Genomic DNA, 27,019 nt, shown 5'->3' with positions numbered 1-27,019 from the left:
TCTGTATTTGCACTGCTCTGTTTAACTTTATCAGAAATCATTTGCATAACGTCATAGTCGGCTTCGTCTGGTGTATAATAGTTGTGTACGTACGTATCTGTGAACAATGTGGAATGACAGTCTATGTTACGTGATGCAGAAATGACCTGTGTCCGATTAATTGTTTGTTCTTCTGCAGATAAAGAGTGCTGAAATTCTAATGCCAGTTGTACATTTTCATCCTTTAACATTAAATAGGAATTTTGAAAGTCAATAATGTGTCGTGTTGTACCAGAAAATTCGTACCTAAAATAACGTCTGTTGTCAATAAGGGAACAATCCAAAAATTTGAGTGAAACGTATGACCTGCAATACAAAATGATAAGTGTGTCTGTAACTTTACATCTACTCCTTTACCAGATACTGCTCCTTTTACTTTCGTTTTGCCTAATGGTAACGTAGGATAGGTATTCTTTTTGTTACATTCGCTGAAAGTTTCCTCATTTAAAACGACATATCTGATCCAGAATCGATTACTCCTGAAAATTTGGATGATCCAATCTTTACTTCAATGATAGGGTGGGAAATGGTTTTTTGAATAACTGGTTTTTCATGCAAAAGTGTGTCTCGGATGTCGTCAAAAGTAATAACATTTTCGTGAACAAGGTTCTCTGTGTCAAAAGTAGTGCTTGCGTTGCTGGAAGATGTAACCTCTTCCTGTATCTAGTCAAATTCTATCTGACGTGCTGTTATTCGCAGGAGGATGCTGTGGCATCTCGACTATTTGTACTGTTCCGTTAATTCGTCCTGACGTATTAGGTTCGGGAAGATACCTACCGTCTGGTTCATTCACGATAATTTGTTGTTGTGGTTGATTATGCTGCTGGTAAGACCGACTGTTATTAAACGTACGCTGAAAATTGTGCTCATTACTTTTACGTCTGTCATGATAGTCATTGCTATACGGCGCGTTGCGATATGAGTTACAACGGTATGTTTTCTTTACGTACTGATTTCCTTGTTGCTGTGCGTTTCTATTTGGTGGAGGCGACGCTATACGTGTAGGCGACGAAACATTAAAGCTTGGTTGACCTTGCACATTACATTGTTGGTTAGGTATGCTAACCGGCTGGTTTTGTTGCTGTTGTTGGGAAAAACCTCTATTCTTACCAAAATGTGGTTCCTGTTGCTGATAATTTTGACGATACTGATAATTAAAATTTTGTCATTTATTGAAGTTCTGGTGGTTGTCGTTCCTGGAGCGTCTATTACCTTTGCTATTGAAATAGCGTGGCTGATCGTAATTGCTGTATGTTGGTTGGCCTTCGTTATGATGTGAAAAATTTTTGTTTATGAAGGAATAATCTGATAGCTGAACTTCAAAAAGCTGTAACAGATCTCTGAATGCCGAAATGTTTTCTTTCTGCTGACCTGTTAAAAGTGATACTCTTAACGATCATGGTAATTTAGAAATACATAATTGGATAAGTGCAGACTCACTGTATGACTCGCTAAAGTACTGGTTTTCTTGGATCACGTGTTCTAAACATTGCGTGGCAGTGGAAAAATTTGAGTTCTCATAATTCGGTAAACTAATTAATTGATCCTTGATTCCGTGCTGTGTTTTCTTCGACCAATATGCTGACAGAAAAGCATTCTGAAATTATTCTATCGAATAGCATTGTCTCGCGATTGGTCTCATACGAGTTGCCGGTTTGCCTTTCAAAAAACTGCAAATAAATTCAAGTTTGTGTGTTACGGGCCAAGTTGGTGGAAAAGCAAAGCTAAATTGTTGTATCCAATCCAAGTGGTGAATCTGTGTTCTGTCATTTTTAAATACTTTAAATTTTCTCACGGATAGAAAGTGCTTGTAATCAAAATTATGGTCTCTGAATGTCTGAACAGGTTCAGGATTGTCTGCTAATCTGTTTGTCTGTGACTGTTCGGAATATAAGTCACGTACTCTCTGTAAATTACCTAAATTACACTGGTTGTGGAGTCTGACAAATGTTTGGAGAGTGGCATATGCTGTGGTGTGTTAAAGGCTGAAATATTTTTCATCTCCGTCACTTCTTGCTGTTAAGATGACAATTTTCTACTTATTGTTTTATTGGATGAATCTATCTCACTGATCGTCTGCTGTAAATTTTGGAATTCGGGTGTTTGATTAAGCGAAACTGGTGACGTATCATCTGATTTGGTGTCATTATTATTTTCGATAACATCAACACGACTGGCCAATTCATCATATTTTTCAGTCAGTGCTTTTACCTGATCGTCGTTTTTAGTATCACAAGCATTAATTTGTCTTTGTATTTTACGTGTGGATTTGTTCAATTTTTTAACGTCTGCTTTGATGGCATCGGGATTCTGTATTAGTTCCAACTTTTCAAGTCTGTTGGTCATTGTCTGAAAGTCTAACGTGTGTGTGTCTGTTTTTGTTTTAAGATCGGAGATTTCATCATGCAATTCGGTGTTCAACTGTTTGGTTTCGTCTGATACTGTAACAATATTGTTGTCTGCGTATGTTTTTGCTTTCGTAAACAATTTACGCTTATCTTCCTGTCTCTGTGCAGTAATTGTTTCCATGACTTGTTGCTTTACTTTATTCTGTTCCTGTATAAATTTACTGTAACGCGTTTCATTGTTTCGTAGGTGGTGATTAAAACGTTCGTCAATTTGGCTGTTCTGTTGGTCAAATTTCGCGTCCACTTTCGCATCCAGCGTGCATGAAAGTTCTGCTGACATTAATTTAAACTCGTTGCGTAACTGTGTTGTGTTTTCAGAGCATTGTTTAGCGACTGCACTAATTTCATCTCTAAGTATTTTAGTTGTGGCTGCATGTGTACTACTTAATTCTTGAGCCACAGATATAATTTCTTCACTACTGCTCCTAGCACAAGCCTTAATTTCCTCACGTAATTGTTCTTTAGTATTTTGACATTGCACGGCAACGTCTGTAATCTGTTCACTAAGTTGTTTGTTCTGTTCATTAAGTTGTTTGTTCTGTTCATTTAGGTTGTCGTGTTTTTCATTCAACTGTTTAAGATTTTCATTAAGTTGTTTGAAGTTGTTGTCTTGTTTTTCATTATTTTCATTAATTTGTTGTTTGAGATTTTCATTAAGTTGTAGCATTAATGCTATAACTTGATCCATGCCAAAATTAGCTACTCTATTCTCTGTGCTGTTTGATGGCGTACCTGCAATTGTCACGTTTTGTGTAACCATTTGGTCATTCTCTGATTCTTGAAAAGGTTCGCCAATTGGATGTGCACTGTGGGTCACTACCTCGGAATCAAATAAATCTGACTACATTATTCATCTTCGTGAGAAAAATTTATCTGTTCACTATGCATATTTTGCAAATCGGGTATGTCAAACTGGGCAGCGTTCACTGTATCAGAGCGTGCCACGTCATCATTTGTTACATTTACTGTGGACATAATTGAATTTGTTTGCTCATCAGTAGAATTAAAATCATTACTAGTGGTCGGTACGCACTGATTATCAGTAATTAGAGGATTATCGCTATTACACTGAGTGTCGCAAGTATTATCCGTCAAATTACTCGAGTCGGCTATTCCACTCATTGCACATCGCGATGTACTGTTAACAGTTGTTCGCGGCATTTTCTCGGAAATCAAAATTAAGCACAAAAGGAAACAAAGACGAAGCAAAATTGGAACAAACACAATTGCAACAAAGAGCAATAAATTGCCGATGATCTGTGAAAGAAAGAGTAACAAATTAGTAAATGCGTTGCGCCAGATGCAAACTACAGTTAAGTAAATAAGAGCAGATATATGACCACTTCTCGGAAATTCACAAAGAAATACGATCCTGGCCGGTTGTCGCCAAGTGTAACCTCCTAACAAAATAAATAATTAATATAAATAATATTCAAGTTTAGTGTAACCTCAAAACAGAAAAATTCCTAAACTTATCAACAGTAAAATTATAATTATGTCGTTCACATTCAGTGTAACGTCCCAACAAAATAATTTCCGTAACCTGGTAATAATACAAGGTAACAAACCTCTCAATTAAATTGTCGCTCACTTATAACTTTTCAATAATTGACTGTGAATTTAACCTGGTAAATTTTGGACGTCAGCAGTGCTGCGTCATGGCCCTGAAAGATCATTCTGAATAAAAAAAAGGAAATATTCTTACCTCAATGGAGTCGCCAGATAACGCATATATATCTGCTCTTACAATAAAGTTTTCTGGCATAGCCCTGTGCAATGCTGGCCGATAGATTTGTCATTTATGAAAGGGAAACAACTGATTTTTCTTTTTCAATAATCGGGATGATCATGGATTGGAGAAATTAGTAAATTCTTTAAATTGAAATGAATGGTTGTTAAAAATTACTTTATATGAGAAAGATTATTATTAGGACATTTTTAAAACATTTACATGGGATTTCAGATAACATTACTACATATGCGCGAGGCTGCTTTTTACCTTATACAATAATGCTCAGGCTCCGACATCGCTGCACCACGACCCGCCCAGCCAACATGATACACCAGACGAGACCAGAGCAGACTGCAGACTAGCAACAACTTACTGCTACAGCTACACAGTTCCTACTGCAGTAAATACTGCTCTCTGGTCAGAGATTCTCTTATACCTTGCATATCGCAGGCAGCGCATGAGCAATACATCGAAATTACATCTGCTCGGACCTCTTACAACAGGTCGTGGATTTTTCTGTTGTTTTTTTAAAAGGTTTTGACCTTTTACTGTCGCTACTTTAGCGTTCAGACCCTTCGACACTTAAAATGCACTTTTCGCACACAGTTTGTCCATAGTACGTGTGAAGAGTCAATTATAAGCGCTTTCACTTTAAAATTATGCATCACACGGTACATCCCTTACAATAAAAGTCTTTATATTTCGGTAGTATTCATGTAGCCCCTCATGCAGAAAATTCTTCCAACTGGTCACCTGGCCTGTTCAGTTCATTATATTTTGCTATAATAGTGGCTCTGAACACTGATTCATTCTCTAGTGTGAACTTTGCTTTCGGATAACAGGATCCGACCACATTACTCACAAGTATCTAACGTGTGAAGGATTTATACCTTGCACGGTGATAGAAGTTAATATCAATACTTATGTTTGACAATTCTGTCGTTTTGGTTATTTTAAATTCTTTGATATTGGTTTATGATTTGCAGGCTACATTAGTTGCCTAGAGACCATGCAAATTGCCTATATTTCCTTAATCACATTGTGATTTTATGAAATTTACAGTAAGTGCACTGTCCTCACTTGTAGTTCACTTTTTATTGCCATTGTCCATATGCTCTCTCATGTATTCATGCGGACATCCTGCTTTCATACACAGACACATAAATGTACATTTGCATAAATATTTAGACCCATATTTACTTTACACACGCAAGATAAATACAAGAAACCGGCTGCTGTGACCAAGCGGGTCTAGGCACTTCGGTCCGGAACCGCGCTGCTGCTATTGTCCCGGTTTGAATCCTGACTCGGCATGGATGTGTCTGATATCCTTAGGTTAGTTACGTTTAAGTAGTTCTAAGTCTAGGGGACTGATCATCTCAGATGTTGTCCCATATTGCTTGGAGCCATTTGAAGCATTTATTAAATACAAGAATGAACCTAAAGCCAATGAAATAGGCTTTCACTACTGTAACTACTTTTGCTTACTGATCTTCGTTTTACGATGAATAGTCTTATTCATTCCTTCGACACAAAGTCTTTCAAGTCTTTCTGCGGGTAGAGACCACGCACCTTTCGTGTCTCAGGATTTGCCAAAACATAACATCCCTCATATGGTGCGTTAATAATTCGATGTAGACCTGTATATAGCAGTTGCCACTTTTTGTTAACCTTTTTTTTACTTGAGGTTTTTGGATGAGTCCACAGTTAATACTAAATCTCCCTCTCAGGTCAGGTTCTTACAGGCATAATGATTTTGTTTATATCCCGGGCATCCAGCAGTAACCACATACTTCCATCTGCTCACGCGACTGTGAGCAGAGTGCTGCTATATGGCAACAGTGAATGTTCTGTTATCTGCCACTTAAACATTTGTTGAATCTCTTTAGATGTAGCTAGCTTTTTAGCCTGTATCACGGAATACGTGGTGCGGCAAAACGTATCACGCGGTGTAATTTGCATGTCATAAGTGTATGCACTTATTATACCGGGTTTCTCGGAGAATACCGGGCTACTTTAGTAGGTTAGTCAGTTCTTCCTTTTGGTTGCGGTGGAGGTAACTCGACTCCGACGCCATTATTTCAATACTTTGTCTTAATTATTTTGTTTCAGATTCGGTATCGTGGACTACCGTATTGTAAGTCCCCCTTGTACAAGTCATTTTTTACATGCCGTACCATAACTAATGAGGAAGCACTGAATAGAATTGGGGAGAAAAGAAATTGTGGTACAATCTGACTAAAAGAAGGAATCGGTTGGTGGGACACATTCTGAGGCATTACCAATTTTGTACTGGAAGGAAGCGTGGCGGGTAAAAATCGTAGTGGGAGACTAAGAGATGAATATAGTCAGCAGATTCAGAAGGATGTAGGTTGCAGCAGTTACTCGGAGATGAAGAGGCTTGCAGAAGATGGAGTAGTGGGGACAGCTGCATCAAACCTGTCTTTGGACTGAAGATCGCAACAGCAACAACAACAGCACCTTTAGGTCAGAGATATCCACCTGAACCTGCCTACAGTAATTATTATTTGTGGCAGTAGTCTTTACCAGTGACAGTTCAATAACCTTATTGTGGTATTTCAAGATGCATATCTCACGAGATAGGTCTATCTTTGCGTTCGTCTCACGCAACGTATCCACACACAGGATACAGGATACCGCTAAGTTCCTAACGACCAAGAATGACAATTTCATCGCTTCTTTTTCTATGTCTAGGACGACCTGTACCTGCACCCGGCCACCTATGACCACCACGATTTTACAGTTTCGCACTAGTAAAAATGTAGTCTCTTAACCTGGTCTACGCATTTATACAATTCATGATCTATAAGTGAAACACTTGCTTCTGTATCAGTAATGACAGTTCCGGGTATTTCGTTTATCTGAGCCTTAAAAGCAGCTTGTACTAACTCAGCCTTTTGTTTCTGAATCTGTTTCGGTTCAGCAATTAATTCCTACCTGAGTTTTTCACCTCCATTCTATGTAGATGTAGACGTACGATGTAGATGTAGGATGTAGATGAAGACGAAATGGGAGATAAGATACTGCGTGAAGAGTTTGACAGAGCACTGAAAGACCTGAGTCGAAACAAGGACCCGGGTGTAGACAACATTCCATTACAACTACTGACGGCCTTGGGAGAGCCAGTCATGACAAAACTCTACCATCTGGTGAGCAAGATGTATGAGACAGGTGAAATACCCTCAGACTTCAAGAAGAATATAATAATTCCAATCCCAAAGAATGCAGGTGTTGACAGCTGTGAAAATTACCGAACTATCGGTTTAATAAGTCACAGCTGCAAAATACTAACGCGAATTCTTTACAGACGAGTGGAAAAACTGGTAGAAACGGACCTCGGGGAAGATCAGTTTGGATTCCGTAGAAATGTTGGAATACGTGAGGCAATACTAACCTTACGACTTATCTTAGAAGAAAGATTAAGAAAAGGCAAACCTACGTTTCTAGCATTTGTAGACTTAGAGAAAGCTTTTGACAATGTTAACTGGAATACTCTCTTTCAAATTCTGAAGGTGGCAGGTATAAAATACAGGGAGCGAAAGGCTATTTGCAATTTGTACAGAAATCAGATGGCAGTTATAAGAGTCGAGGGGCATGAAAGGGAAGCAGTGGTTGGGAAAGGAGTGAGACAGGGTTGTAGCCTCTCCCCGATGTTATTCAATCTGTATATTGAGCAAGCAGTAAAGTAAACAAAAGAAAAATTCGGAGTAGGTATTAAAATTCATGGAGAAGAAGTAAAAACTTTGAGGTTCGCCGATGACATTGTAATTCTGTCAGAGACAGCAAAGGACTTGGAACAGCAGTTGAACGGAATGGACACTGTCTTGAAAGGAGGATATAAGATGAACATCAACAAAAGCAAAACGAGGATATTGGAATGTAGTCAAATTAAATCGGGTGATGCTGAGGGAATTAGATTAGGAAATTAGACACTTAAAGTAGTAAAGGAGTTTTGCTATTTAGGGAGTAAAATAACTGATCATGGTCGAAGTAGAGAGGATATAAAATGTAGACTGGCAATGGCAAGGAAATCGTTTCTGAAGAAGAGAAATTTGTTAACATCGAATATAGATTTAAGTGTCAGGAAGTCGTTTCTGAAAGTATTTGTATGGAGTGGAGCCATGTATGGAAGTTAAACATGGACGATAACTAGTTTGGACAAGAAGAGAATAGAAGCTTTCGAAATGTGGTGCTACAGAAGAATGCTGAAGATAAGGTGGGTAGATCACGTAACTAATGAGGAGGTATTGAATAGGATTGGGGAGAAGAGAAGTTTTGGCTCAAATGGATCTGAGCACTATGCGACTTAACTTCTGAGGTCATCAGTCGCCTAGAACTTAGAACTAATTAAACCTAAGGACATCACACACATCCATGCCCGAGGCAGGATTCGAACCTGCGACCGTAGCGGTCACGCGGTTCCAGACTGAAGCGCCTTTAACCGCACGGCCACACCGGCCGGCGCAAGAGAAGTTTGTGGCACAGTTTGACTAGAAGAAGGGATCGGTTGGTAGGACATGTTTTGAGGCATCAAGGGCTCACAAATTTAGCATTGGAGGGCAGCATGGAGGGTAAAAATCGTAGAGGGAGACCAAGAGATGAATACACTAAGCAGATTCAGAAGGATGTAGGTTGCAGTAGGTACTGGGAGATGAAGAAGCTTGCACAGGATAGAGTAGCATGGAGAGCTGCATCAAACCAGTCTCAGGACTGAAGACCACAACAACAACAACAACATTCGATCTCAGCATGAATGCTTGCACGGCCACACCGGCCGGCGCAAGAGAAGTTTGTGTCACAGTTTGACTAGAAGAAGGGATCGGTTGGTAGGACATGTTTTGAGGCATCAAGGGCTCACAAATTTAGCATTGGAGGGCAGCATGGAGGGTAAAAATCGTAGAGGGAGACCAAGAGATGAATACACTAAGCAGATTCAGAAGGATGTAGGTTGCAGTAGGTACTGGGAGATGAAGAAACTTGCACAGGATAGAGTAGCATGGAGAGCTGCATCAAACCAGTCTCAGGACTGAAGACCACAACAACAACAACAACATTCGATCTCAGCATGAATGCTTGCACGCTTTGTCAGCCTCCGCCCTGTGCCATACGGACCCTATGTGGTCGGAGTTTACCGCCCCCGAACTACTGGGTTGCGGATCTTAATGCACTTCCACAATGCGTACTGTTTCATATTGTTTCTGTTGTTGCTGTTTTGGCACATATTGCGGCTGTGGCGTCCAATGCTGCTGCGTAGGTGGCGGTGGCATTGGTATAACATTTATGTGATGCACTGGCTCTTTTCGGTCGGCGGAAGCGTGCTGTGTCTGCCAATTTGCAGGGCCAGATTTGTGCCACTACTCATTTGCAGTTCACATATTTTTGTTAGCACAGGAAATTTAAAAATTCCTTTGTTACTACGTTTCCTATTAAAATTTCCATTTTCGTTTTTATTCTGGAAACGGTTACTACTTCCACTGTATTGGTATCCAGCCGAACCATTGTGACGATTTTGTTTATTGCTACTGAGGTCGGAGTGGTAATCACTTTCTCTATTCTGTCCACCTCTTCTCGGACTCTTTCCATTCGGATTTCTCTGCTTATTGTTACTATTGTTCTATCCTAGCCCACCATTGGCAAATTGTTTTTGCCTGGCGTCTTCTTGTATTAGATCCAGTGAATGTATGGCGGCCACAAATTGTTCGAGGTCCGTATCGGGCACATGAACAAGCTTTTCCCTGATTGAAATTGGTAACTTGCCCTTTAATATACGCAATATATCTGTCGGAAGCATGGGTTCGTCCCAGTACCGTGTCTTGTTCAGAAAAATTTCGACATATTTTCGAAGATTAACTTTCCAGGTACTGAAAGGCTCGGGATTAGACATCTGCTTTCTGAGTCTTTCCTGTACACGTGACGACCAGAAGCGAGCTAAAAAACATCTTGTCAAAGTCTCCGTGTATCTGACGATTCTCTGCAGCCTCCATTGCACAGAGAGCTGCGTCTCCGTTTATAAAAGATATCACAAATTGGATTTTCTATATCTCCGTCCACAAAGGAGGTAAAACATTTCTAAAACTCTTGATAAATATCACTGAGTGGATTGACTTTCGTTCCTCAGTGAATATTTGGAAACGCCAATGCTTAATAAGTGACTCTTCATGTTTTACCTGTACGACAATGGGCACTGCACCCTCATCTGACGCACCAACAATATTCTCATAACCGCACGGGTTATACTGCTTGCCATTATCACAAGCCAAGCGCTCGCCGCGCGGGCTAACCAAGCGGTCGAAGGAGCCTTGTTACGGTCCGTACGGCTCTCCCCGTCGCAGGTTCGAGTTCTCCATCGGGCATGGGTGTGTGTGTTGTCCATAGCGTAAGCTATTTTAAATTTGATTAAGTAGTCTGTAGGCTTAGGGACCGATGAAAAAAATGGTTCAAATGGCTCTGAGCACCATGGGACTTATCTTCTGAGGTCGTCAGTCCCCTAGAACTTTGAACTATTTAAACTTAACTAACCTAAGGACATCACACACATCCATGCCCGAGGCAGGATCGAACCTGCGACAGTAGCGGTCCCGCCGTTTCCCGACTGTAGCGCCTAGAACCGCTCGGCCACTTCGGCCGGCCCTCAGCAGTTTGGCCCCACAAATTTCCAAATCCTCAACCTCTCACCGTTTGACATATTCACAGGTACGTTTCCGTACCGGGTACTAACGTGTGCTTGTCTGCGACCGCGCTACCGCTACGGTCGCAGGTTCGAATCCAGCCTCGGCCATGGATGTGTGTGATGTCCTTAGGTTAGTTAGGTTTAAGTAGTTCTAAGTTCTAGAGGACTGATGACCTCAGATGGTAGGTCCCATAGAGCTCAGAGCCATTTGAACCATTTATGAACTAACGTGTGGTGGGCTATTGTGATTCCAACGACCACTTTTCCTTTCTAAAGCGGAAGTGCGCTGCTGCATCTCACTTAGTTCAGGGTTTAATTGCGTGCTCGAGTTCCGGCTCTCACACTCAATACCCATAATTAATCTGTGCAACGCATTCGTAAATTCTGGCTCTACTTTTGTTTCTGCACTGTCAGCTGTTTGATCTAAATTTTTAGCCAGCGATTTCCTCTGATCCTCCAGTGCTTGTTGGACTCTGTCGAGGTCGGTTATCTACTCGTCATGTTCCTGGACTTTCGAAGATTACTTTTGCTTTTTACTATCAACCCGGAAACTTGTTACCCCAGACCATAAGATGTGAGACGATGACTTTATCTCGTTCATCTAAAATCTGGTTTAGTCGACCGACTAAACGTTCATCACGTTCCACTTCTTTCCTTTCCCTTCCCAAGCGTTCTGCTTTTTCTCTTTCCTCCCTCTCTAAGCGTTCTGCGTTAACTTGATTAATCATCGACTTTTCGTTTTCCACACGCTCTCCTTTTAAAGTACTCTTCACTTGAGCTATGAGAGCCTTTTCTCATTTCCACCCTTTTTATTGCTCGTGCGTTATTGCATGTTTTACCACCATACAGCGAGACCTTCAGAGGTGGTGGTCCAGATTGCTGTACACACTGGTGCCTCTATTACCCAGAAGCACGTCCTCTTGCACTGATGCATGCCTGTATTCGTCGTGGCATACTATCCATAAGTTCATCAAGGCACTGTTGGTCCAGATCGTTACACTCCTCAACGGCGATTCGGCGTAGATCTTTCCGAGTGGTTGGTGGGTAACGTCGTCCATAAGCAGCTATTTTCAGTCTATCCCAGGCATATTCGATAGGGCTCATCTCTGGAGAACATGCTGGCTACTCTAGTCGAGTGATGTTGTTAAGCTGAAGGAAGTTATTCACAAGACGTGCACGATGGGGGCGCGAACTGTCGTCCATGAAGATCAACACCTCGCCAATATGCTGCCGATACGGTTGCACTATCGGTCGAAGGATGGCATTCACGTATCGTACAACCATTACGGCGCTTTCCATTACCACCAGCGGCGTACGTGGGCCCCACATAATGCCACCCGAAAACAGCGGGGAACCTCCACCTTGCTGCACTCGCTGGACAGTGTGTCTAAAGCGTTCAGCCTAACTGGGTTTCCTCCAAACACGTCTCTGACGATTGTCTGCTTGAAGGCATATGCGACACTCATCGGTGAAGAGTACGTGATGCCAATCCCTAGTAGTCCATTCGGCATGTTGTTGGGCCCATCTGTACCGCGTTGTATGGTGTCGTGGCTGCAAAGATGAACCTCGCAATGGACGTCGGGAGTGAAGTTGCGCTTCATGCAGCCTACTGCGCAGAGTTTGAGTCGTAACACGACATCCTGTGGCTGCACGAAAAGCATTATTCAACATGGCGGTGTTGCTGTCAAGGTTCCTCCGAGCCATAATACGTAGGTACCGGTCACCCACTGCAGCAGTAGCTCTTCGGCGGCCAGAGCGAGGCATGTCATCGACAGTTCCTGCCTTTTTGTAACTCCTCCATGTCAGGACAACACCGCTTTGGTTCTCTCCAAGACGCGTGGACATTTCCATTGTTGAGAGCCCTCCCTGGCACAAAGTAACAATGCGGACACTATCGAACCGCGGTATTGAGCCTCTAGGCATGGTTAAACTACAAACAACAGGAGCCGTGTACCTCTTTCTTGGTGGAATGACTGGAACTGATTGGCTGTCAAACCCCCTCTGTCTAATAGACGCTGCTCATGCATGGTTGTTTACATTTTTGGGCGGGTTTAGTGACATCTCTGGACAGTCAAAGGGTCTATCTTCAGGAGTTCTGGGAATCGAAGTGATGCAAAACTTTTTTTCATATATTTTCCTTGCTTAGTAATGGATTGTAGTTGTCATAAGTAGATGGAGCAGAACATTTACAAAATTGCACGCTGTAAAAAATTGTTATTGTATATACATAATCAAAATCTGGAATTATTAATTTTTCAGTAAATATTGTACTCACTACAGCAATATTTCTGACCTATAAGTTGCATACAGAACAGCAATATTTGTTTAGTTCAGGCCCCATAAGTTGGGCGCCCTTTGTACCACTACTTTCCGGGTCCGGACACTGTCTGAAGTGTACTGACGGTGTTTTCAATAAATGTGACGCAAAGAGTTTAAGAAAATCTTAACGCCTAACTTTATTGATGTTTACGCACGGTAAGAGCGTGAACAGACAACTTATTTGGCGGAGCGGACACAAGGCAGAATGATGATAATATGGGGGGACCAGAATCTATACTTTCATAAAATAGTTCTCTGAGCTCTGATTATTTAACAGCATGCGACTCACCGCCTTGTTAATATAGGATTGCGTGAGGCGCTTTTAGAATTTGTTGCAAATTTAATGTCTACGTGAAGCGTCCATAGAGACAAATGCGCAGACGTAATCTCAGGGATTATATATCGTGTTATCACATTAAAATATTGCTGCAGGGTATCTTTACCGTAGCGAAACTCAATTAAACATATTAAGGAAAGTATTTCCTTTTCTAAACGAAATAATCTTCATTTTGCCGAGAAGCGGCTAACGTCTATAACTAAGTGAAAACTTTAGATTTTACTTTAATATGAAATAAATTAATTTATGCACTTTCTTTTCTTTAATAATTATGACTGTGAATCTTTTAAAGCGTCCTTTGATGACGGAACGCAATGAAATTATTCCTACGCAAGATGTCTGGCAAGAATGGTACACTGTTCGGCCGTTCTTGTTGTTTATGCAGCGTACTGAAAACCTTGCAAAATAAACCTTATTTTCACTTCTGCGTGAAGATAACTATATACGTGAAAGAAAAAGGCGCAATTAGCATAAATTACAATATGTTATTTAAAATTCACAACTTACAATGCGAAATGTCCACCGTAGCGTGCGTTTTCTATAAGACTAGAACAGAGAGTGTATGTAATAACGTCGGTCTTTTTGATTTCTTGAATCAACGAGTAAAAGAACAATTACATTGCTACATAGATTCTATACAGTTGTCTTATAGAACCTGTTTGTACCGCTCTTATTTCGTTTCATTATAGATTACCGTTCAGACAGTTAATTATACGCGCATTTTCAGAGTCCTGCGTGATATTTTCAATAATTTAAAGTTTTACAGTTTTCATTTTACTTCGTTTTGTGTCCGACTTGGTCGTCACACTATTTAATATTTTGTTCCGCCTATCGGTACACCAGGACTGTTTCAACTGACAACAGGTCAATTCTTTAAAATCAGTTTTACTCATGAGTGAACAGCTCGATTATAATATATTAACTGTCCTTGTAAAGTAGCTGCAATATGTACTAAAACGTTAATGCATGTCTGCTAAAATTGTTAACTGCCTTACTGCAACTTTTTAATGATAACTTGTACGATAGTTCCTACATTCGTTACCATTTTATCAACATAAATAGGAAATACACAGCTCACAGTTTTGAACTGACTGTTTGCAGTGTCCCATTTCGATAACTAGCGATCTCTACCAGTGATATAATGTGCATATACACGAAAGTCTATATTATGATGCCTTATGGAAGTCAGATACTAACTACCAGCACTAACAAATAACTTCACTGTTCCGTTGAATTGTCTCAAGTCTTCACTTTTTAATGTGGGCAGTATACACTCTCCACACTCACAGAGTTATAACACACATATAAATCATAAAAGAACATAATGCAAACATGAATAGATAGCAGTGTTGGTGAATTATTTATGTAATTGATGGGATCTGTTTTAAATTGCAGCAATGCAGCCAGACAATGCGAAAATGATGTCACTTTAAAGTGAACCATTGAGCTACTTATTTTTACAATTTTCGCAAGCTATTTCTGTAGACCAAACTGCATTCATACTGAAGTCATGTATTTACGAACTTAAAGAAAGTCACCATTGTTGTGCAGACCCAAGTGTGTCAAGTGCTGATAACGTGAAATTTATTCGCACCGGTTATAAATACAAAAGAGTTTAGCTTTCATTATTTAATTTCTGAATAATCAAACCTACTCTAGTTTGTTTTAAAAATATTAACTGCACTTAGATACTGGATGTTGTATATTACTATGCTACTGTACATGCGCCCTGCTGTTCTGTTTTGAATGTGGAGTTCCCAGAGATATCAGTTTTCGGTTCCTACCTGAGATGCTCTCAACACTGGCAGTGGAAGATGATCGCTGGATCCATGGTGGCCAAGATGTCTTCACTATACCTAGATGCTGCCACCAAGGTGATGTATCGTCTCATAACTTAGATAAATTAGCTGAAAGTTTGCATGGTTCAAGATACTACTCTGTCACACTGTCTGGCTACAAGAACTATTGTGAAAACTTTATCTGGCTTATGGGGGTGGGATGCAGAGAGTGATTTCATAAAACAAATAATGCTATTGCAGGCAAGAAGGAACACCCATACGAGTGTCGTACAGTAAATTTATTCAAATCTTTCCCATTCAAAACTAATGAATGCAGTGCACTGAGAAAAATAATTCTGACATTACCTGTAAAGTTCTGAGTTCGTCTCCCCTAGTATCTAGGTAACCATAACAATCACTTCCTGCAATATTCATTCGTCACCCTGAGTTCAATTACGCCTCTAGTATCCATCTAATAAATTACTATTAACTTCTCTTCTCATGTTCTCTGTTAGTCTGTCCTCCCACACTTCTCCAACGGTAGTCCAAACAGATCTTGTCCGTCTGATGTCTTTGCTTCCCTTCTTGATTGATAAGTTCCTACATCGATTTTAGTTTGCTCTTACTTCCTCTATCTTCATTTGGTTTTATTTCTCTACAGGCTGTCTTCTCCATCTAATACATTAAAATTTTGGTATACCACAAAAACCTGTGACTCATTATTACAATTACCCCCTGAACAGTCGCAAAATCTTCGTTCTGCTCACTACTCTTCCAAAAACCGCTTCTCGTTCTCTCGATAGTTTCAACTCTCCTCTCCATATTTCACTGTTGGGCCATTGCTACAAAATATTTCTTTCTTTCATAAAACATGACCCGGTACTTTACAAACGAGCTACTGTGTCTCAGTCCATGTTTCTACTATCCACTCCCACTTTCAAATGTCTCCCATCTCGACGTTACTTACAACGATAATTTTTACTCTACTAGGTAGTACCACCTCCTGTTACAAAACATAACTGAGCATACATTTCAAGCTAACAGTTCACTTCATGAATTTTGCATTAAAATCATAAATCTCGAAGTTACGAGAGGGAAAAATCTCCTGCTCAGTATCAGTTCCACACCATCACTCAGAGGGTGAGTTAACGGTAGGCGCATACCTAGTGTTGCTGAGGCATTCCACTCAGCAAATAATGACTTTCGCGTCTGTAGCTTATCGTTGTTATCACACAAAAGAACTTCAGATCCTTCTACTTATCATTGAGACGAAGTTTCCCTAGGAAACGCTAGATTTTACGGCCATATTTGTAGTTAGCTCAAGTGGTCCCTGTTTCATTCACCGGGCAATTACACCACCAGGCGTGTACTTACACAATGAGCCAGGTCAGCGAAGCACAGGGTAAGTGAATTACGAAGGCTAACTCATTTTCCCGCTGCGTTGGTGGCATACCGATTTCTGCTACCGCCCAGCAAACAGATAGAAGAAAAACGTCGCTGGAAACGAGACATTATTCTCACAACGATACAATGGAAACAATAATACCTTTCTTAGAATAACGTATTTGTGTGAATTTACTATATTCATTGTGGAAATACATGGTGACCGTTGTTCAACAATATGGAATAAAATCCTCGTAACTTCTGAACGGTTTGCGTTAGAACGTTCAAACTGCGCTGTTGGCCGTGGGGCATGATTGGAATTAGTATGCGCATGCATGGTTCGGCTTAGCGACGAACTCCACTTTCATTTGGACAGGTTCATCAGTAAGCAAATTTGACGCATTTGAGGGACTGAGAGTCCGTATTTCGCGATCGAGAAGCTTCTTCACCTTCAAGGGGTGACAGTGTGGTGTGTAGTGTCCAGTCACGCAATAATCGACGTGATATTCTTTAAGGTACGGTGATTACCGAACGGTATGTGCCGGTTTTGGAAGATGATATCATCCCCATTGTCCATAGTGTCCCTGATTTCGACACGGTGTGGTTCATGCAAGACGGAGCTCGACCCCATCGAAGCAGGAGAGTGATGTCCTAGAGGAGCACTTTAAGGACTGCATTCTGTCTCTGGGATGCTCAGAGGCCACTGGCATGGACCTCAATTGGCCAAGACATTCTCAGGATCTCAATACATGCGACTCCTTTTTTTTGGGCTATATTAAAGACATGGTGTATAGCAATAATCACAAAACCTTTGCTGAACTTAAAATAGCTATTCAGGAGGTCATCGACAGCATCCATATTCCATCATTTCAGCGGGACACGCAGAATTTCGCTATTCGTCTACGCGACATCAATGCCAATGATGTCAGGCATATCGAACATGTCAGAACCTAAATCCGAATATCTGTACTGACGTTTACACGTTGAATAAAGTGTGTGTACGCCGTAGTTTGTTACTAGTTTTGGTTTTATCTATGTAGTTCAATAATTGTCATCCTGTAACTTCGAACATTGTCGTTTTTGATCGTGAAGTTTCTTTAGCATAAATAGCTATCCATTTTTTTCCTTCTTCCATTAAAGAATATGATTACACACTCAGCATCGGTACACCTCGTGCTCAAAAATCGACTAATGTTGTAGAATAATGTGAAAACATTGCATGTTCCAGAGAATATGGTGCTACCTTGCCGTACTTGAAACCGTGAATTAGGTGACACGTGCGTACCTGAATCTTGTGGTTGGCAGTACGCAGTGTTTACTCCAGGGCGAGGATGTGTTCATGTTGGTGTACATGATAGTCGCATGAGTAGAAATAAAGGCTGAAGCCTACTGCCCCCATTCTAAATCTTGTTGGAAATGGAGGAATCACTGTCAATTTGATGTGACACCATAACATATCTTTTACAAATCTGAGATACGCACATAATGCGTTCATGAAAACGACTTGCCCTAATCGTAAAATACGTACACTTCAATTTCCTTATCGAACTTTATTTTTAATTTCTCTGAATTACTACGCTCGTTTGCCTTCTTGCACCGTCAAGGATTTTAAAGAAGCACATATATTCTCCAGTATGATGAACGTGTCCAAAAGATCCACTAATCTTATCAACTAGTGAGCGTCTAACAATCTTTAGCCGTTCAATAAACGGACATAAAAGTGAGATAGTTTCACGTCTTTTTTATTTATTATCGCATATACGAAAAGAGTTACGTGAAATATCTGTTAATAATGCTGTGCTTTGCTTTTCTTTATCATCATTACCTTTTAGCAGAATAAAATGTATATATGGGAGTCTTATTGTTCTGTATCTGGCCTACAATTTAAGGAACGATTTTTCGTAACTGCAACTCATGCTAAGAATCAATATATCTTCCCTACTTCACAGTGATTAAAAGTTGAAATTACTTTGTTATGAGCACTGATGTTACAGTCCATGTGATCGTTCAAAAACACAAGTTCGCAGTGGATTTTATTTCTCGTTAAAATGCTATTTCATACCACGACTAGCCCAAGAACATGAGACTCTCATTAAAAAATACGTTGTCACTATAAAGTTTGCCAGATCAGAACGGAGCACAGCAAGATTCCTATCAGATTCTGAAGGTACATTAAATTATTTGCACTGTAAATTATATCCTATCAGCAGCCCGCGTCAATCTGCAACACATCATAAAATCTGCTGATCTTCACTGCCAGTCTGGGAGCTAAAAGAAATAATATTATTTTACTATTATTTTACCGCTTCCTTGCGGTATGCTCGACTATATTGTAAGTCGTTTAAATACGCCGCGGCAGCGGCTCTTCGTTCTCCACGCCGCTCAGCACCACAGATAATATTTATATAACTGAAAAATGTCTCAACAGGATGGGATAATATGCAAGCAAGCTTAACAATAAATAATACAAGTTTTCATTTAAACAACTCTATTAAAACCTTTAAATATCTCAGTGATTACAGACCTTTGTGAATTCACACGTAATGGCGTACATTGCTTAGTCTCGACAAAAGAATGCTACACTAGCGTTCGCTACTACGACACAGGATATCTTACTCGTTCGACTCCCAGATGAAGAAGACAAAGAAATTGCTATTCGTCACGTATTATATACTAGTGACTTATTTTAATCTCTGTTTAACATTTATCTTCTGTGTCGGTTTTATTACTCGCCGACGCAGACGTTTTCAGAAATAAATAATAAAAAAAAATACATAATTTTATACAATGACACAATATGATACATCTAATTCTCTAATTACTACATAATATATTGTTTTTGTTTCTCTAGACGTTACAATGCCCCCTGGCAGCAATTGACTAACGTTGGAAATATTCGGCAATATGCTGCCACTAACGTCTGTTTGGTTATTGTCTGTTACCTTGGTTGGATCATTCACTTTACACTTTTTAGTTCTTTCACTTTGCGAGGTGACCGTCAACCTAGTCCCAGGGTCATTACATTTATTTGGCTCCCCCATTCGGGCTATGTGCGATCAGAAAACCTGGGAAAACTGCGCCGGAGCCATGGTCATCTCGTCTGGTTTGTTTTAATACCCAGTTTGATCACAAAAAGTTCAGATTCTATCCAATGTTCACATATAACAAAGGCTATTTGTGAGAGCATGTTAAACATTTAGTCTCTTTGTTACCCATATAATATTTGTGTTTTGGATTGTAATGAAAGTCACTTGTGACACATTTTTACAGTAGTATCATGAATCGTCCTTGCATTTACTCGCGACAATTGGTTTAAAATGTCTAGCATTCATGCGAGTATACTTCATTAACATGACGAAAACATATTATATCTATATATCACTGAACCAATGACTACTTTGAGTCCGTATTGAATAACTCAAGAAAAAAAAAACAAATGTTTGTCACGTCATTTCGTGTCCACTAAACCCTATTCATGTTAGTGCATTAAACACCTATTTGATAGTTCATTTGAATGACAACAATGTTGTACGGAGCTGGCGGCGCGAAGCAATTGTTGAGTAGCGCCGTCTGGAACGCCGCGTGCCGACGGCCGCTGGGTTCGACGACCGGCTCTCAGTAACAGCGACGTCGTGCTGACGTGGCGCCCAAGCAGTCGCGAATCGCGGCGAACCATTCGCCGATGTCGGCGAGTGGCAGTGGTTTACCGCGACCGGCTGGCTGGCGGCACGGCACTCGTCTCGGCTTCTCCGCATGGCTCCCCGTTGTAGCGCATGAAACAAACATTCCACAACGGTGTACTGTCTTTAAGGACACAGATTACTAGCTGTGGAAGAAGATGCAACTTGTTAAAAGCGTTTATTGTTCAGTAAGCCGTCGCTTCACTGGTATGCACAGGATGGTTTAGCGTGATAACAGGTTTCTTGTGGCATTGTGACACTGGTATTCAAGGTTCGTCACACGCTCATTGTACTACACATTTTCACTCACTCCACGGTTGGTACACTGCCAGAGCGTCTTTCAACACGTGAAAATGTTTCGTAACACACATACTAAATGTCCCCGTCGATCGATGTTCGTTTAACTCGACTCCGAACGAATCAATAACTACTGTTTTTATACACTGTCTATTGTTCGTTGAGCACTGCACTAGGACAGTCTGTCACTCAACACTAGACTGATCGACGTATATATTGGTGCAGATACAACAGTCATTTTCTGTCCCTGCTACACGCAATATTCCGTCCTTTCCTCCATTGTTTATGCACACAGTTTATTTTTTAATACCTTTCAACTGTTCTTCGCATACTCACTCTCATCTACATGGCGTCTATTTGTTTTTACCTTATCACAACACACTTTTCATATTGTTACTAGGCGTATACAGCCCTCTTGTAAAAAATTTTTTTAAATTTTCTTATCAGTGTAGCTTGCCTGGTTATCACCCATCTATCAAACAGATTTTACCATGTGCATGACAGCTTGACTTGGGCATATTGATCAATAAATACTTCATTTGGCACTAGCATTATTTTTAATAATTTTTCCTATATGACCACAGTGTAGGTTTTACATTGGTTGACTTAATTCGCGTATCGCGTAATGAATATTCAAGGGCGTGTACCAAGTACACAGGCTTCAATTGAAGCATTGTTATATACAAAGCGGATTTTCCACGGAACGGGCTTGTTTTTTGATTAGCTTATGCTCCAGTGTCGTTCTCATATCACTACTGGCAGCAAACATCACATAATTGTTGCATATTACAGAGTCCATGTTTGGCTAGTCAAGACTCTCTCTCTCAGGGTTCCTTATCCTAATACAATTGCAACATTTACCTTACTATATTAGATTGCATCATTAATTGCACTTACATACTACACATAGAAAATGGTTCAAGAAATTAATCCTTTGTATACTGATTCAAGAAATTAATCCTCACTTTATCAACAAGAAGATTGTTCGTCGCTTAATGAGCCTATAATTTTTAAATGGCTCTAATTGTCTATAAACAAAATCTTTCCCGTGTAAGCTATTGCCTACTTTCTGAATCCACTTCCTCCAAGTTTCATTACACACAAATTTCTTTCTTAATACTAACATACTTATATTCTAAAACACAATTAAAATCTTCTTACAACTATTACTCTTTATATGTGATATGTCACTGAATAAATAACTTCACATCTTTACGTGGATACAATCCTTTGATCTTCCCCGTATGCGGATGTGCTAACAAATAGCTACATTCGTACTCCATGAAATTTTTGTATTTGCTCATCTAAATTCTCAGGGCGAGTCCGGACAGGTATGATAATTTTGTTAATGTCCCTCGCATCTAACACTAGCCTGATTTTTCCATTGGCTTTCGCCACTGCTACAAGAGGACTACTGTATGGAGAGAAGGAGGGCTCAATGATATCCCGATCTAACATCTTCCGAATCTCTTTAGCTACTAATTCCCTCCTCGACCAAGGGATGGAGTAAGTTGCGCGACAGTATGTTTTGTGGGGCATCACCTCTATGTGATAGTGGTACCCTTTGACTATTCCTGGTCGGTCGGTAAATACCATATTCCGATAGCAGCTGCGTCAACTGTTGCTTTTGTTTATCGCTTAAACCTTCAGATTCCTGCGCTTTGGTTTGAAATGCCTCAATATTTGTTTCAAAATTTCGATCCTCTAAATTCGGGTAATAGAGGTCTGCTGCATGTGACAAATCATCAAGGTGTAGTACCCAAGGGTTCCTACCCTTGATATTGATTCGATTACAACACGGCACAAGTACCTCCTTCGATTTCATCATAGATAACTCAATCCTCCTACCCCTATTAACTATGCTTAATTTCCCCAAGGAGAGGTCGACCAATGCATCCCTCTCACGGAGAAAATCTACTCCCAGAATGCAGGCCACCTTCAATCCTTTAACAACGAGGAACGAGCTCACTATGGCTTCGCCCTCCTTACAAATCTCCACCTGCACCTGGTACTTAACTGATTGGCTCTGTGCACCAATGGCTCCAGACACCTTACAATTATTAACCGGGAAAGTCGGAATGCTATGTCCTTTTCCCAGTGCCTTAAATAACTCCATACTCATTACACTTACTGAGGCACCTGTGTCGATGATTATATTCACTGCAACATCATTGATTTTCGCTTCGATAATAGCTTGCACATTTTCGTTATTATCTTTCTTACATTCGTGTGGTTCGTTCAGTAGATCTTTATCCATACTGACACCATCGTTGTATCGCAGCATACGTATCCCAGGTATATTATTATCACTCGTGTTGCTCTCACTCTATCCCTCGGCCATCGATGGAGAGCATATCGAGGCCGATTCTAGTTTGTTGAATTAGTTACTTGTGAAGTACTTGGAAGGCTATTGTCCGCGACCTCCACTATATGTACACTCTGATTTGTCGGCCGCCACGGCTGCGCAATAGGCGCGTTTTGCGGCGGTGGTCTATTGTTGTCATACCGGTCATTACCCTGTCGCTCTGGGCTTCTTCGCTGATTTTGCTGCCAATTTCGATTACTATCACTATAATTGCTCTGCCACTGACCTCGCGCATTTTTCCAGCGGTTGGTCCCTGACATTCCAGATTCGTACCGGTCGTCAAATCGACGCCTTTTGTTATAGGTTGTTTGTCCATACCCGTTCTGGCCTCTACCATTACTACCATTTTGCGAATGTTCTTGCCGCTTGTTACCACCCCCACCATTTCCATGGTTGTGGTTTTGTGCACTACTATTTCTGTCATGTTTACATCCTGACCCATTATTCCGCGAGTGATCACACGCTGATTTTGCATCTTCCTGTATCAAGTCTATAGAATCTAGAACAGACAGGAAGTTTTCCATATCGCTTTCTGGTACGTGTATTAATTTCTCTTTGATATGAATGGGTAAATGTGATTTTAGTAGTCTTATTATGTCTCTTGGTGATATAGGCTCGTCCCAGTAGCGTGTTTTGTTTATATATTTTTCAAAATACCGTCTCAAATTCCCCAGACGAGGTGAGTACGGTTCGGGATTATATACTTCTTTTCTTAGCCGCTCTTGTATACAAGGCGACCAATATTTCGATAGAAATGCCCTTTCGAACTGTTCATATGTCATGCAGCTGTCTGCTACTTCTGTAGCCCACAACGCTGCGTCACCTTGAATGTACGACATTACGTATTGAATTTTCTGTGTTTCGTTCCACACACTGGGCAAGATATTTTTAAAGCTTTTTATGAATACTACTGGGTGTACTGATTTCCGTTCAGTAGTAAACGTTTGAAATTGTCTATTTTTGATTAAACTTTCTTCCACTAATATTTTTGAACTACATGGTTTTGCTCCTTGGACATATGCTGTGTGCTCCGAACCGAAGCTACAGCTCTTCGCATTATCGACTACAGATTCCCCATTGTTGTATCGCGTATAAGTTTGTGCGTTGCCAAAACCATGGGCTGTTGGCGACAGAGGTTCCTGTTCCAAATGTTTTCTGCTTTGTGCTAAACCCTTCTCCAGGTCGGATATCCGTTTGTTCATATTCACTTGCCACTGCGGAATATCCTCACTGAGTATTTGTTTGATGGTTTGCACGTCGTTCTGTACCTGACTATTCACTGCGGTACTGAACGATTCGGATCCTCTATTTGCTATGGCTGCTTGTACTTTGGAATTAATGTTCTTGTCAATCTCACACTCCTTCACTTCTAGCCATGAGTTGAATTCTGTTTCAATTTTAGTTGCTTGTTCGTTCCACTTCTGCTCTACAAGCTGCGTGGAATCTGTTTCTAGCTTTTCTACTCGATTGGCTAATACACCTATTTCGTCTACCCTGTTAGTGTTTGCTACTTGCAGGTTGTTGACCTGTTCAGTCAGCTCCTGCACGGCCTTAGGTATCGACTCATAATTCTGTTTCATATCTGCAATATCTTTTTTCATGTTCTCTAACGATTGCACAAGTTGCTGGTCCCGCTCAGCTTGCCGGCGATCTCGCTCAGCTTGCTGGGCAAGGAAACTTTCTGTTAACTGGCGATCTCGCTCAGCTTGCTGGGCAAGTAAATTTTCTGCTAGCCTACGATCTCGCTCAGCTTGCTGGCGGTCTCGCTCGACTTGCTGTTGCGCAAATTCTGCCTGGTAATTCAGCACGCGCTCTAATATAGCCTGAAGCGAATACCCACCAGGCAGATTACCACTCTCTGGTTCCTGCTTTTCTGGTGGTGGTACAACTTCTTTCTCTACATCCCCTTGAGGACTAATGGGCGGTGGCACCACTTCCTGTGCCCCTGCCCCCACATTCTCACATGTTATATCCTCAAAGAGAGTACTAGTACTACTTGAGGTACCCGGTTCCACATTTCCTGCACTAACTAACTGTTGTTCCTCAGTATCCATATTGCTCGGACGTTGACTACGCAACTTAACCACATTCATAAATTGCTTACTAAACCACAAAGTCTGACAGTTTTGCCCCTTGCACACAAAATACGTTAATTTATCTACACTAACTGCACACTAAAAATTACTATCTACCATCAACTTTGTCCTGTCACAAACACTAACATCAAACTACGCACAATATGCACACCACTAGCGAAATGAGATCACTTCACTGGAGCTCGACTTCTACAAACAGGACAACTACACTGTAGTCTTACCTTTAGTTTATCTTATCTCGGGGTTCGGCTGCCCCCGGATTACGTAGTCGTTACAGCTTCTCAGTACTATCAGGATCGTCTTCTCAGACTCGTTTGCAGTAGTACGTTTTGTCATGAAAGAGTGTTTACACATTCATTAATACATAGCATTGATCATGATATACATACATACATTTATCACTAAATACATATATATCTACACATACATAACAATCAACACTGAAAGAAAAATACATAAAATTTTATATTTGTGGCCACTGCAAATTAGGGCCCCGCGTTTTTGGGCGACAGTTTCACGTCTTTTTTATTTATTATCGCATATACGAAAAGAGTTACGTGAAATATCTGTTAATAATGCTGTGCTTTGCTTTTCTTTATCATCATTACCTTTTAGCAGAATAAAATGTATATATGGAAGTCTTATTGTTCTGTATCTGGCCTACAATTTAAGGAACGATTTTTCGTAACTGCAACTCATGCTAAGAATCAATATATCTTCCCTACTTCACAGTGATTAAAAGTTGAAATTACTTTGTTATGAGCACTGATGTTACAGTCCATGTGATCGTTCAAAAACACAAGTTCGCAGTGGATTTTATTTCTCGTTAAAATGCTATTTCATACCACGACTAGCCCAAGAACATGAGACTCTCATTAAAAAATACGTTGTCACTATAAAGTTTGCCAGATCAGAACGGAGCACAGCAAGATTCCTATCAGATTCTGAAGGTACATTAAATTATTTGCACTGTAAATTATATCCTATCAGCAGCCCGCGTCAATCTGCAACACATCATAAAATCTGCTGATCTTCACTGCCAGTCTGGGAGCTAAAAGAAATAATATTATTTTACTATTATTTTACCGCTTCCTTGCGGTATGCTCGACTATATTGTAAGTCGTTTAAATACGCCGCGGCAGCGGCTCTTCGTTCTCCACGCCGCTCAGCACCACAGATAATATTTATATAACTGAAAAATGTCTCAACAGGATGGGATAATATGCAAGCAAGCTTAACAATAAATAATACAAGTTTTCATTTAAACAACTCTATTAAAACCTTTAAATATCTCAGTGATTACAGACCTTTGTGAATTCACACGTAATGGCGTACATTGCTTAGTCTCGACAAAAGAATGCTACACTAGCGTTCGCTACTACGACACAGGATATCTTACTCGTTCGACTCCCAGATGAAGAAGACAAAGAAATTGCTATTCGTCACGTATTATATACTAGTGACTTATTTTAATCTCTGTTTAACATTTATCTTCTGTGTCGGTTTTATTACTCGCCGACGCAGACGTTTTCAGAAATAAATAATAAAAAAAAATACATAATTTTATACAATGACACAATATGATACATCTAATTCTCTAATTACTACATAATATATTGTTTTTGTTTCTCTAGACGTTACAATAGCCACATCTTCATAAAGTCATGCACCCCCCTCTTTCCCTCTTTCACTCTCCCTCTCTTCGAAACGTTCGAAGACAAATGTGGTTTGAAATGTTTAAAACATTAAAGTCATAAAATCTCCCTTAAAAGCCTCCTCACTCCTTCGACCGTTTCTGATGCACGTATATGCATTCAGTCCATTTCTCTTATAATGTACTCCTAAAATACAAACATGCTACCAAAAAGTAGAAAACTGTAACCCAAGATATTGA

The 27,019-nt window shown here is 40.3% G+C and overlaps 1 protein-coding gene across 1 annotated transcript; it reads right to left on the bottom strand.

Moving 5' to 3' along the window:
* Positions 1-23,031: 23,031 nt before the first annotated feature.
* On the bottom strand, positions 23,032-25,083 carry LOC124775290 (uncharacterized abhydrolase domain-containing protein DDB_G0269086-like). Its single transcript, XM_047250131.1, has 2 exons — positions 24,027-25,083; positions 23,032-23,528 (listed from the first exon to the last, which is right to left on the bottom strand). Exons 1-2 carry the CDS (start codon positions 25,081-25,083, stop codon positions 23,032-23,034), a joined length of 1,554 nt encoding a protein of 517 aa, XP_047106087.1.
* Positions 25,084-27,019: the final 1,936 nt, after the last annotated feature.

Source organism: Schistocerca piceifrons, chromosome 1 (assembly GCF_021461385.2).
Source record: "Schistocerca piceifrons isolate TAMUIC-IGC-003096 chromosome 1, iqSchPice1.1, whole genome shotgun sequence".
NCBI lineage: Eukaryota > Metazoa > Arthropoda > Insecta > Orthoptera > Acrididae > Schistocerca > Schistocerca piceifrons.
The sequence above is the reverse complement of the archived record's forward strand: the minus strand, read 5'-3'. Positions and strand labels throughout refer to the sequence as shown.

Excerpts from the sequence above, each read along its gene's own strand:
- LOC124775290 (XM_047250131.1), bottom strand. The coding sequence starts at position 25,083 with ATGGATACTGAGGAACAACAGTTAGTTAGTGCAGGAAATGTGGAACCG. Across the intron at positions 23,529-24,026 it reads TGTCCAAGGAGCAAAACCAT|ATTCTATAGACTTGATACAG; the intron begins GTAGTTCAAAAA and ends TGTCTGTTCTAG.